Genomic DNA, 14,283 nt, shown 5'->3' on the forward strand with positions numbered 1-14,283 from the left:
TTGTGGTTTAAATATTTAGTCCCTGTTACCATGGCTGTATGGGTAAATGGGAACTTCTACTACCAGGATGGTGCTAAGAGGCTGGGGCTTATCTTGTAACATTCTGTTTCGTGGTTCCTTAGAGCCACATAATTGACTTCACTGGGCTTTGGATCAGAGTACTTCAAATTAAGAACAAACCACTTAATTGACTTGCAGAGTCAAACTTCTGAAGCAGGTTTCCCCAAGCTGCTGCTCTGTTCTTAGGTGAAGGGATTTGGAGGCAAGCCCAAGCACTTCAAAGATAGCAATAAACAAACATTGGTCACAACAATTAAAAAATGAAATACAAATTAATTCACTTGATAATTGATTGTGGCAAGCAACCTGTTGAGTGGAAATATGACTGGATGATTGTGATATGTTTTATCTAACATATTCAAGTCTTGGTTTTTTTTCAGGGAGAAAGACCTTAATGCAAAGTTTATTATTTCAATGGAAAAAAATAAAACGACAATCACAAACTTAAAGGTGAGTAAAAACAATTTAAAAAAGGAAGTCCTAACTGAACATCTGCCACAATATGACTGGACAAAACAGTGGTGCTCGCTGCACTGTGGAGGACAGCCCTTAGGTTTTAAAATGCAGTGTTGAAGTAATCCTTTGGGGAAACAGGTTAAACTGTTCACTTGCTGCACCGTGGTTTTCTGAAAACCACTCTATAGGCTGTATCTCCGGTTTTTCTAAGGTTAATCACTCTGGTAGTTACTTAGCTGGAAGATGAAAGCCAACAATAGAAGAGAGGTATGTGCCTGGTAGCTATTAAACCTTTGTTTCATCTGTAGAAGTAGTCTTCTGGAACTCCCATGAAAATGAACCAAACCCAGAGTACCCATCACTTGCTATAATATTTTGATGGTATATTTTAACATTTCTCTCGGCAAGAGAAATCATGCACAGCAAATAGGTTTTTGCAAGATAGTTTCCAATGACAACTATAGGAAGAGGAATTTCAGTGCGTAGTTTGTTTAGACTGATTCAGATAGCAGTGAATGTTGCTGAAGTATAGTGCTAGCTGTCATTTCTTGAGCATGATGATAGCCTTAAGCAGCAGGTATGTAACACCATTTTAATTATGACTCCCCACTGAAATGCTGCTCACAGTGCAAAGGTCTCTCTGGCTGCTATTAATTATATGGGTAGGATAATCCCTTATTATAATCTGAATTTCATGTACAGGACCGATTTAACTGAATGTAAGTATAGTGACAAAAATGTACTGTGGTTTTAGGAGCAGTAAGCTAAAATCCAAATAACTCCTGCTGTGCTGTCTTGTAATGTGACTTATCTTTCTTGCAGAAGGGTATATCTGTTCTAATTTTTTCACTGTTGTTGGAATAATAGGCTAACCTGTCATTATAAATTTCTAAATGTGTATAGCCTTATGTTAAATTTGCTTTCTGATTATTTATTGTAAAATGTTTTTAATTACTTCATCAGGATGTATTGTACCAGCTGCTTCTTTATTTTTTTTTTTTTAAATAGGTACCAGAGGGTGGTACTGGAGACACAGGACGAGAAAGAACTAAGACATTTACCTATGATTTTTCCTATTTTTCAGCAGACAGTAAAAGTCCCAGCTTTGTTTGTCAAGAAATGGTAGGATTTCTGAATGTTAATGATTTTTTTCCTTTCCCTTTTCTTTGGCTTGAAAGCATTCTTTGAAACTTCTTTTCATTGAAAGTGCTTCTTATGTAATTTAGAAATTCCCTAGGTACCTGAGAATTTGAATTTTGTTTTGCTTTCTTTTTTTTAACTTATCTAACATGAAGTGCTGTGTTTCCTAATATAGCAGGCTAAATGCCTTCTTTCTAGTTCTTGTCTGATTTGTCTAGTAAGGTCAAGTTAGAAAATTTCTCTGAGCACTAACTTTGTTTTTGAAAAGCTTTTTTGAAAAAAAATCACTTTTGAGAAACAAGTGTATATCTTTAATTCACTTAGACAGAAACATTCTTCTTATGTGGTTGAAGTGGGGTTTTTTTTGCCCAAAATTCTTGGTACACACTGAAGAAGATTCTTCTTTCTCCTCCCTTGAGTATTCAGCTTAGGAAAGGACAAAACTGCCTTTCTTCCTGCATACTCAGAACAGAAAATCCAACTCGGAGCTATAGACATTATTTAGATGAACAGATAGGCCCTCCCTGACCTCACATTTCATGTGAACATCGAACCTTTTTGCTATTCCACATTATCAAATAAATTTATTAAGTGAAATTCAAGTCTTTTGTGATTGCTATCTTCTTTTTTGGTTTTGTGGAACTTGGGATCCTGTAAGCTTCAAGTGAGTATTTCTTCCCCCTTAAAATAATGCAAGGGTTTGCTGAATACACTGTAAGCCAGTTGGATACATACCTGTTTGGTATGTACCTCATCTGTTCTGTAACCCCCAAATCAGGGATACTGGTATGGCTAATCTTAAAAAGCCTCAGAATTAAAACTAATAATAAGAAACAATAAGTTGAAGCCAATTTTAAATATTTATGAGAAGGACAAGCTTTGCCATTATGTATAATGACTATAATTGTTTAATAGAGAATTTATACTTGAAATTTCTATTTAACCATCAGTGTAAGCAGTAGGTCCTGTTTTTTTCTGAAAGCTTTTTTATTTCACTGATTTATTAGTTAGTGCTTAATCCAAGTATTTGATCATGTATGTTCTTAAACTTTCTGGATTGTTATTTCTTGATGATGTTCTTTTAAGTAACGCAGTTTTTGCTATATTCTCTGAAATATCAAGCAGTATACATTTATTTGGGTGTTGATGTAGAAATACCCTAATTAATTTAGCACTGTGGCAAATTCAAGAAGTAGTGTATTTGAGCACAATGATTGGAACCCTAGTTTCTAGTGGATTTTTTTTTTTTAAGCAGGCGGTTCAGGCCATATGGCTTTACTGGAACTTCAGCAAATGCTTTAAGTTGAGCATGCAGATATTTATTTATTTATTTTAATTAAAGCAGCTTTGATCATGTATTTTTCTGCTGTGATTCTAACTGAAGCTTGACATTTTGGTTGTGGTTCTACAGACACAAAAAATGATTGCCTTAAGTTTGCTCATACAAATCGATTAGGGTCTCAGTTTAATATTACTTAGTTTTGTGAAAATGTGTGTAATTCTCAGTGATAACTGATCGCCATATTCTCAGTTCTTCCTGATATAGATAAGTACATTTCTATAAAACAGTGTTAATGATGTATCAATGCATATTTGGAAAAGTCTGCAAAATGTAGTATAGAAGTAGTTACATAAATTCTTCTTAAGCACTGATTGTAGCTTAGGTTTATGGATATTTAATTCTTGGATCCTTTAGGTAGCTGTTTCTTTACCTGACTTGAGATAATTCTGGAAAGCTGTGTTAGACAAGATCTCATTAGAAGAATCCCAGGAAGAGAGTCCATTGTGTTGTTAGGCTGTTGCTGTTAAAATGCAGTTTTTTTTCCAGAATCTGAATGTGCTGTGAAATAATGAAGTTAATTCTTGTTAAAATAGCCATTTGCAAAGGAAACCTCAATTAATATAAATGGATATCCAAGTTGTTTCCTGTGTTGATGTCCAATTTCCACATACAAGTGATAAATTAGTTTTTCTTATTTGAAGTTTTTCCTTATTGGTGCCATTTTGCCTCTGTTTCAGGGTGGATCAGGTTGAGGCAAGATCAGTGTAACTTGCCCATGTCAGGAGCTTACAGAAAAATAATAAATTAAAATGCCCATATAGGGACTGCTGCAGCAGCCTTGAGCAATGATTTTTTTTTTTTAAGCTGTGAGCTTTATGGTTCACAGTAATAGGATGCTAACAATAAATCCTAAACATGGCTTAGATGTCCATGTTCAATATCCCGCTGTTACAGTGTGTCCCACAACCCCAGACTGCTTCCTTCATCCTTACTGACAAGAATGCTAACTTCTGTGGCCACAAAAATATCGTTGTCCCTGTGTCAAGTGTTGTTTTAATGACAATGTGTGCAGCACATTGAAAACAAAAGGAGTTTTCAAACCATGGGAGTGCAATTTCTAAACAAATGCTGCACAAGCTATTGTTTTGCTTGTGTTATTCATTTCATATTTAATTGGAAGGCTTTGTAGTTAAGCTCTTATCAAGTTGCTGCAGAATTTCCAGTTTACTGCACCAGTGGCATAGAAGGGCGTCTTTCATTCACATTCATCTTGCCATGGAATAAAATTGATCTTGATTGTTGGTAATGCAGTTGCCTAGTGTGCTTTGTTCACAATTGTTATATTTTTCCATTTGAAAGGCAGAAAAATGATAAATGGAAGTCTGTCTAATACTACATTCCCCATTAATATGCCTTGTAGAGGCAAAATATGCTTCAGTATTCAAAAATTAGAGCGGGAGTGGCAATTTACCATCAAGCTACTTAGGTTGTATTCCTGGAAGAGAAACAAATAGAATTTTGATGTTTACAGCCCTTTTGTGACAAACCAGTGTCCCAGCTGTTTGGTTCTGACAAAGTCCCATCCTAACAATGTCTTTTCTTCTAACCTGTGTGTTAAGCCTCTCTGTTCAGACAACACCCACTGTAACTGCCCTATGTACTACCTCAAATCACTTTGCAAGATATACACAAATTTTTAAAAGGGAAAATGCAGTCAAAACCATAGTGCATAAAGACTTGGTCCAGATAGTGAGGTAAAAACTTGGACATAGAGAAAGGGAAAATTGGGGAAAAAATAAAGGAGCAGTTACTCAGGAGGGAGAATTCAACTAAGATGCTACTTTTCAAATGGCAAGCAAAAGGGAAATTGTGCTTTGGCTGATCTTTATACTCTTTGAGGAGTATAACTGATTACAGCGTTGTAACTCCTTTGCTCAAGGGAAGGTCAAGTTAAGTATTCCAAAGGCATGCTTGCAACTGAGCGTTAATGATCAAAGAAATTACCCAACATTCCTTCAAGGGAAGAGTAGCATGGTTATACTGTGCGTGTGCCATTCGCTATTAATAATGACTTGTACACCTTAGTTAATTTAAACCACATATACTGCAGACTAGTAGCCAAATTATGTGAAGCATATATGAGATTTTTGAAAATGTCTAGTTTGGGAGACCCAGATTAATATTTCCGTTGAGAGAAATCTGCATTCCTTGGCCAGTGGGGGTATTGATGGAAATGAGGTGTAATGATAATGAAAGGTCAGGAATCTGGGAGGGATACTGGAGACAGTATTGCAAAGGAAGGTGATGAAGGCATCTTGTGAGAGCTGAAATTATTAAGTGAGAACAGACTCCCGTATTATGGGATCTGGAGGAGGGATTGTGATCAGTTAGTAAATGTTGAGGGCAAAAGAGAAGGGGCTAGCTGATGGAAGAGGGTCACTTACCATATAGAAAATATGTTTCTGTGTTTGCCAGCCTAAAAAGTATTGGTATGTAAAAGCCAGTTAGGGAGGAAATATGGAGAAAATAATGGGCCATTTTCTTCCACTTGGTTAAAGCAAAAAACTAAACAAACAAAACCCTCCAAAAACACAAACCAAGAAATTGACAGGATTACTGAAACATTTCCTTGTGAGCAGGGGCTGGATATTTGCAGAACATGGAGAGTTGGCAAAGATACAAAAAGTAAGTAGATATTAACAGTAAGGAGAAGTGAATGAAGTACCTGAGATTGCTGAAAGAAATTGGAGCTGTAGAAAGAAGGTAGTGTTTTTTGTTCTTCTACATGTCAAGTAGATCTCTGACAGAAAATGTAGAAAATATACTGATGCAGTGCTGTAAATTAAATATGGTAGTAAAATTTAGTGTTTCATTTGAAGTACTAATTTCCTGTCCTATAGTAAATATCATTGCTTGATGCCAATAGCTTATATTGTGGTAGTTTATTGTTTAATATTTGCCTTGCTGGACTGATGACAACTTTTTTTCCCCAAGCTTCTGTTGTCTTAAAAAACTTTCTTTGTTTTTAGGTTTTCAGAAATCTTGGTACAGATGTGCTTAAATCTGCTTTTGAAGGTTATAATGCTTGTGTTTTTGCATACGGACAGACCGGATCTGGGAAGTCCTACACCATGATGGGAAATGCGGTATGTTGTATTTTCACAGAATCATAGAATACCAGGTTGGAAGGACCTCAAGGATCATCTGGTCCAACCTTTCTTGGCAAAAGCACTGTCTAGAAAAGATGGCCCAGCACCCTGTCCAGCTGAATCTTAAAAGTGTCCTTTTTTTTCTCGAACGTGTCCATAATGTCCCACATTGGAGAATCCACTACTTCGCCAGGGGGAGATTATTCCGAAGACTGATTGTTCTCATTGTGAAAAATTGTCCTCTTGTGTCCAGTTGGAATCTCCCCGGGAGTAACTTGTACATGTTACCCCTCTTCTATTCCGTGTGACTCCTTGTAAAAAGGGAGTCTTTGTCTTCTTTGTAGCCACCCTTTAAATACTGGAACACGGTGATAAGGTCTCCCCTAAGCCTTCTTTTCTCAAGGCTGAACAAACCCAGTTCTCTCGGCCTTTCCTCATATGGCAGGTTTCCCAGTCCTTTGATCATCTTTCTGGCCCTTCTCTGGACCCTCTCCAGCCTGTCCACATCTTTTTTGTATATTGGCGACCAAAACTGAACACAGTATTCCAGGTGTGGCCTGACAAGTGCTGAGTAGAGTGGGATAATGATTATGTCTGCTGGTGATGCCCTTGTTGATGCAACCCAGCATCCTGCTGGCTTGCTTTGCTCCAGCAGCACATGTTCACTCATATTAAGCTTGTTGTCCACCAGGACCCCCAGGTCCCTTTCCACAGAGCTGCTCCCCAGCCAGGTAGATCCCAGCCTCTGCTGCACTCCTGGCTTATGTTTTCCTGGGTGCAAGACCTTATATTTGTCTTTGTTGAACTTCATAAGGTTTTTGTTAGTCCAGCCTACCCAGGTCTTCCTGCAGGGTGGTTCTCCCTTCCGAAGCGTCCACTTCCCCACTCAGTTTGGTATCGTTGTCAGACTTCGTCAGGGCACGCTTGATCCCATCATTCAGGTCACTTACGAAGACATTAAACAGCATCGGGCCAAATATTGATCCATGGGGGACCCCACTTGTGACAGGCTGCCAGTTTGAAAAGGAGCCATTTAACACAACCCTGTGGGTGTGGCCGGTCAGCCAGTACCCCAACCGCTGCACAGACCACTTGTCTAGACTGTAATGCATCAGATCCTCTAGGAGGAGGCTGTGGGAAACTGTATCGACAGCCTCAGAGAAATCCAGGTAGACAATGTCCACCACTGGCCCCACATCAACTAAACAGGTGGTTTTTTTTTTTTTTAAATCCATAGCAATGCATTGAAATTGTGCTATTGCAAGAGCATGTTTTTATGGAATTATTATTACTGATCCTGTCTGTATGCTACTGACTCCCCATGTATCATACCTTCTAGTAGTAATCAGAGGTTTTAGAAGCTGTTTCTTTTATGGGTAGATATTTACATTTGGAATAAGTGTCTTTAAGTGATGCTTTGTTATGTTGGACAAAAAGCAATCATTTTTGTTCAGTAACAAAACCAAATATTTCAAATGGTACCACTGATTTTTCTATGCCCATCTTGAGATAAAAAAGAAGATACTGATTTTGAGAACATGAATGATCAGCTCTTTCTGAAGAGATCTGGTTTTTAGACCTCTTTTAAAGGGTCAGGAGATTAAAGTAGGTCCTTGACCCCTGTTTAGAGAAGGCTATCAAGTGAGGAGGGGGATGAGAGTAGTTAAATGTAAGTTTCAGCAAACTATTATGAGATGACACAGTAACTTTCATTTTAAGGATTAAGTCCTGTTGAGCACTGCAGTGAAGACCCTAGAAGAGGAAGGTGTGATAGGAGGAGTATTTGGCAGTTTGTGAGTAAAGGATGGGAGTAGTTTCTTGCAGTTGCCTCCATGACTTTCCAAGGACAGAAAGAACCCACTAAACTGTTGGGAGTGGAGCAGTTAAAAGGGCTGACTGATGAAGCCTGTTTGCCAGGCAGCCTCTACAGGTTTCATTCTTTAATCCTTGGGTAAAAAAAATACATCATGTCTTCTCCCAGCAGAATTGAAAAGGAGGATATTGCCACTTGTTCTTCCTTAGATAGATCACTCTTGAAATGTAGCAAGATTGGCCACTTTGCACCTCCTTTAGCTTAGGAGAGTAAATTAGCTGTAAATCTTTTTCTTTCAGTTGTCACAGAGTAAGTAGCTTTATATTTAACTTCAGTATGGTAAGCAGGATAGACTTTTGTAACCAGAAAAGATCTTATGACCTAGATGTGGGTTTCTATGTCAGAAATTTATAAAAGTGACATTTTTATGAGACTGCCTCACTATATGTAATGACCATAATCATCAAGACATTTTGCAAATGAATAGGTGCTGAAGTTTGTTTGACACTATTCAATAATAAAGGTCTAATCTTCTTGCCATGATACATAAATACTTTAATCTGGCTTTGTACAGAGTGTGTGTAAAATATACTCAGCCGCCAAGTTAAATGCTTGAAAATTGATGGCCCTGTCAGAAAGACTACAGTGCTATAAGAAAACTTGAATTGAAAAGAAATTTTCTTTTTTCCCTACTTCTCCTTAAAAAGTATGTATTCTATTCTCATTTTGCTTTCAATATCTGCTGTTCTTGGCTCTGGAAAGCTGCTTCTGCAATACTGTGTGCAGCAGTCATTTCAAGAAGTATGTGGACCAGTTAGAATAAGTCTTGAGCAGAGGAACTGAAATGATCAGAGATCTATAAAACATGATCTATCAGGAAAGTCAGACTTGCGTACACAGAGAAAGGAAGACTGTGGAGGAACAAAAGTCTTCCAAGACGTGAAAGCTGCTGCAGAAAAGAAGGGAATAATTTGTTCCCTGTATCCAAAGTAGATGGGTAAGAAACAGTACATTTACATTGCAATGAGGAGTTTTCTGGTTAGATAGCATAGAAGGAAAACAGGCTTTTAATGAGAACATTCAGCTCTGGAGTGAACTACCTATTTTGGTTCTACAGATTTCCATGACTGGAAGCTCTGTAACCCAGAAAAAAAACCTGTCAAAGATGTAGTTGATCCTGCCCTGGAGCTGTAGGGGGTGAAAAGGGAGAAAATGTTTAAATATAGTTTCTAATAAAGAGTGTACATTCTGTAAGAAGTACATTTTACTGATAAAATACACTGGGAACTATGTGTTCTTCCTTTCTCATCACTATATTGCTATGGTTGAAGTTACTCAATTAGAGCTATTATTTCCTATTTTAAGACTGACTTTGCAGTTGTTAAATTATGTCAGACACTAATGACTTGCCTAAAACTTTGTGATGGATCTTTCATGTTTTTTTCCTTAAGCTTTAATTAAAACTGTTCAGGTCTTTCTAAGCATGAGATGAAAGAAAAGTCTTTTTCTTCTTCCTGTGTTTAAAAAAAGAAAAAAAAAAAAGTGTGTGGGAATTTTCAACACTGAACTCTGAAACTTTATCTGGAGGTAGAGATTGATACATATTGGGAAGGGCTGCTTGTTCCTCTGTTACCAAAGGCAACTGTCTCAAAAAAAGCCTAATTAAGCTGCAAGTTTCTCCCTTTATCTAGGGGTTTTTTTTTTTTTTTTTTAAGCCAAGGCGCGGTCAGGTGAAGCACTAGGTATGATAGGAGAGAATAGATTATTATTTCAAAGAATGAAGCCTGGTTTGAGAAGGACAGAGAGGCTCTGATTAAGAGGAGGAAGAAGCTGGAAAAGGGCAAAATGGAGTGATAGAGTATGATTAAAAAAAGAAAGAGACTGGATGGTGAATTGGGAATTATATCGGGGCAAAGGAAAGAGGAAGAGAAGCTCAGAGATGGCACCTGGAATAAGATTGCTTTGACAGAGAATGCGGGGGGAAACTGAAGAATAAGGACAGAGGGGACCAGCATGGGAGCAGACTGGAATAAGCTTGGGCAAAAGGGGTCAGATTTTATGTGGGGGTCCGAATAGAAGAGAAGTCTTTGCCCGTAAAGCACTCACCCTGCCAGAGTCTGGTGCACGGGAAAACCCTGTCTTCGACTTTTCCTGCTGCCAGGTATCTGTAGAATCCCACCAGGCAAACTCTTGGGTGCCTGGAGTGCATGGGCTGTGCTCACGTGGGATGTTTGGTCTGGCTTGTCCTAATTTGCCTCCTGCATAATTACATGGCCCCTAACTCTAAGCAAGAACATTTCTTGCCTTAGTGGTGCATAGAATTAGAATTAGTCCATCTCATCAAATCTCTTACGCGTTTTTGGACTGGAGGCAAATTGTAGCTGACAGACTGTTTTGTAAGCTTCTTCTGAGTTTTGCAGCTCTGAGCCCAAAGCTCATCTGTATGTATATGTCCTCTCCCTTTACTCCTGGGAGCCGCATTCACTCATTTCAGTTCTGAAGGAGTGTTAGCTGCTGTCTTCCTGAAGTGGTGGGGAGGAGGTGTGCTCAGCAGGTAGTTGGTCATCTACCTAATCAGACTCAGTGGGAATGGGGCAGCTGGGAGCAAGCAGCCCCTTGTCAGCTGAGACTAGGGCTGCGTGGCACTCTCCTGTTCCTCTGCTGCTGGGGAAAACCCTGGCTTTGACTTGCTGCCTTGCTGTTTGGCCGGAAAGGGGTCTCCCTGGAGCAACGGGAAGAGGAGAGCTGCGTGCTAAGTCTGGATATCTTGGCAGCATTAGCTGCTGCCTCACAGTCAGACACGTGTTTGACATTGGTGGTGGAGCAGCAGCCTCACTGGGATGAAGCTCAATTCTCAAGTGCCAGCTTAACTGAGAAGATGACATCCTGCTGCTGCTGGCTGCTGTGTTAGGTGAAGTGGCAAGGACCCTGTAATGGATAGTTGCAGCCCTGCTAGTAAACTATGTAGTCTGATCTGTGAGAAGGAATATGTTCTTTCAGTTAGCTTTATTAAACCGACCGAGCACTTTATGCATAAAAACTCTTTAACGGCAGAGTCAAGCATTCAGAAGTTAAATATAAAATTTAATTTGGCTGCATTGTAGGATACCATGAATGTAGTTTTAACTTTGTTATTGCATGCTAATTTATCCAGAGGACCTGCTGAATCTTTCAAGACAGGAAGGACTGTGAGCTAGGGATTGGGGGTTTGAATGAGAATGGCTCATGGATGCATATATATGGCTCTTGTCCCATTTAGTGAGATGAGGTGGAAGAAGTTAGAAAAAATAGTATTGAGATAAGGCAGTTCATATGTTGCTCTGAGGAGCCAGTTTCTGCCTTATGCAGTTTGGATTATTTGAACTAAATGAGAGGGGCAAAATATATCCCAATAGCAAAGAAATGGAGTTAGTATATACATCCCAACACACACACAAGGATTAAAGTGGCAAGGTAACTGCAGTTAAATAAAGGGCAAGAGAGTATTTGTTGAAAAGGTTTGATTTTTTTTTTTTTTTTTTTTCTTTTTCTGGATGTTGGAACTCTCAACTAGTGATCTTGGGGTTTATTTTTCAAAAATATATTGTGCATGTGTATATAGCCTTGGAAATAAGAATTGTTGTTATTGCAGGGTGATGCAGGTTTAATACCTCGAATTTGTGAAGGATTATTCAGCAAAATAAGTGAAAAAACAAAGCGGAATGAGGCATCCTTTCGAACAGAAGTCAGGTAGGTCTTGGTGCGTCAATAATTTGCTGGTTATCAAACTTGTTTCAGTTACAACCACCCTGTTTCACTTTATCTCTGAGAAAAGTGTGTGTTTTTCAAATAACTTTCCATGCTTGGCCTCAGTCCTATAATTGATTTTTGTTGGCAGTCGTAGTCAAAATGCACAATGCTTCTAACTTCAATCCAACAGCTGTGTGTTTTGGTTTATTTAAATGATAGAAAATGCCTTTCCTACTGGACAGCATCTTCCTTATTTTTAGCCTTTATTTCAGGCTGACATTAGGAGATCTTGATTTTGCTAATGTCTCATTCCTTTCTACTTGCTTATTGCTTTTTTCCTTATGGTACAAGTACGCTGTAGTCATTACTATCTTAAGCCAACTTTGGATCCATTTGCTTCTCCAGGCATCTTGCTTTCAAACACAGTGTTAGCATGGCTTTCCTTTTTTTAAAGACTCTTGAATCAGTCAGTGGTTTTCTAATCTTTTTCTTTCAGTTATCTGGAAATTTATAATGAACGTGTGAGAGATCTTCTCAGACGGAAGTCATCAAAAACTAATAATTTACGAATACGAGAACATCCAAAAGAAGGGCCATATGTTGAGGGTAAAACAACTTCTGGTGTTTTGCACTGCATACTTTACTACCTTTATATATTCTAAAATGTCATCTCTAATTGCATAGGGCATTTTTATCTTTTAAAATATAAATGATGATGGATACAGTTCTTTGATATAAAAGCATTAAAGGAGAATACCTCTCATTTTTTTATCCCCATGCGCTTTCCCAATTATAAGATTATTATACATACACAGTTTTTATCTGTAAATTTATAACATAATTTTAAGTAATGTTAAGAGATACAGTTGGTTTTAAGAATTTGTTGACTATAATTTGTAAATCTTTAATGTTTAGGTGGAAAGAACCTATTAGGATCTAATTGTCTTAATTTGTCCTCTGCCAGGGAAGGTTCATGTCTTTTGAGGGATTATGCTTATGTTATTGCACTAAATACTTTAGTAAGATTGCATTTTTTTTTTCTTAATTTACTGTAAATGTGTAAGTTCTCCATTGTTCACATGAGGCCTCATTCCTTTCCTTAAGTGATAAACAAGTATCACAATAAACACTAATTGCAGCAATACTTTGCAGCAGTGAGGGTAACTTGAATCTTTTTCAAGTGCACGTATGAGCATACTGTAACACTCTGCTTTTCTTTAGATTTGTCTAAACATTTAGTACAAAATTATACTGATGTAGAGGAACTTATGGATGCAGGAAATATAAATAGAACAACGGCTGCAACTGGAATGAATGATGTCAGTAGCAGGTCGCACGCCATTTTCACAATCAACTTCACTCAGGTAACAAAACCAAATCGCCTGTCTTAATATGTATTTACCTTCAATAATTCACATGATAATTAAAAAATAAGGTTGTCAAGTAAGTATGGGTAGATAATGACTACGTTGTTTTGTGATGAGGATAGTTTAAAAGTGTGAAAATACTGTTTTGAGAATTATAAATATGTTTATCAGTGATTATAATCTTTAAAATTTAGAGTGTAATGTGATTACTTAAAATGATGTTTAATAGATTTTGAGGAGATAATTATTGGGAGTTCAGGCTGAATAATAGTTACCAGTGCCAGTGTGTTTCACGATGCTGCTGCGACAGGAGTGGGTGAGGAGCGTGTTGTGTGAGACTTCAGCCAGAGGTAAACATGGGCTACCTTTTATGTTCTAATGTTATCCAAAGTTTACAAAAAACCTGTCTCCATGGCCCAAATCGTAGAGTGTAGAAATGTTTTCTGAGTGTTTTCTTGCTGACTCTTCCTGTGTTAGTATTGGAAACCTATTTATATTCCTTGATTTACTGATGGAATAATGGAGAAATTTAACATGTTTTCTCAGACTGTAATGATCTTTTTGTTTATATGCACTAAAGTCCTTTTCTAATGACTCCTGCTCTTCATTGTTGTTTTTGGAGGGCTTTTTAGACAGTCTATGGATAACCTCCTAGGTGAAGAGAAGGTAGCATAGAGGTGGTTCGCTCTCATGACAGAACTTTGCATGCCTCCCCCCAAAACCACACACACACACAAAATCCCATGCACCAGCTGTTCACTAGTGATAAATTGCTCATTACAAAGCTTTCAGAAGAGGATGAGAGGCAGGCAGCAAAATGTTTTGTTGTACTGTTGTACTGTAAAAGTAGAAGAAATTTTGAAACAGGGCAATCTGAGTTGATTTATATGAATTAAGATAAAAATTGAGAAGAAGCCTCAGTTAAAATCATAGAATGAAATTGCAATTGCTACTTACTTTAACATGGAGGCAGGGGTAGAAATTGAGTGTAAATGTGTCTGTGTATGCTATAACTTGTTGAAAGCTAAATATAAATATAAATGTTGAAAGCTTAATAAAATGAATACAGCACGTGTTCACTGTGCATCATGTAAATACCAATTCACAGTTGTCAGTGCATGTGCATAAGTGGCTAGAAAGTTGCAAATATTACAATTTAAAGTAGTAACTACTTGTTTGGGAGTTATGCAGCAATTAATGATCAAATGCCTTTCTGTGACACCTCTAATACATCTGTCTTCTGAAGCTCTGCTCTCAATCATGACATGAAAAAGGCCACTACGTTGT

The 14,283-nt window shown here is 37.8% G+C and overlaps 1 protein-coding gene across 14 annotated transcripts in view; it reads left to right on the plus strand.

The window, feature by feature from the left end:
- The window catches only part of KIF16B (kinesin family member 16B), a 153,043-nt gene that overhangs the window by 15,660 nt on the left and 123,100 nt on the right, over positions 1–14,283 (plus strand). For all 14 annotated transcript variants that reach the window (XR_003924584.2, XR_003924585.2, XR_003924587.1 and 11 more), the window contains exons 2-7: positions 441–510; positions 1,525–1,638; positions 5,968–6,084; positions 11,532–11,629; positions 12,126–12,235; positions 12,851–12,993. Coding sequence is in view for 8 of the 14 variants with exons in the window: in XM_030022323.2 (XP_029878183.1) it covers positions 441–510; positions 1,525–1,638; positions 5,968–6,084; positions 11,532–11,629; positions 12,126–12,235; positions 12,851–12,993 (652 nt within the window). In the remaining 6 variants the exon portion in view is untranslated. The remainder of the gene's footprint in view (positions 1–440; positions 511–1,524; positions 1,639–5,967; positions 6,085–11,531; positions 11,630–12,125; positions 12,236–12,850; positions 12,994–14,283) is intronic.

The sequence above is a fragment of the Aquila chrysaetos genome, chromosome 8, assembly GCF_900496995.4.
Source record: "Aquila chrysaetos chrysaetos chromosome 8, bAquChr1.4, whole genome shotgun sequence".
Lineage (NCBI taxonomy): Eukaryota > Metazoa > Chordata > Aves > Accipitriformes > Accipitridae > Aquila > Aquila chrysaetos.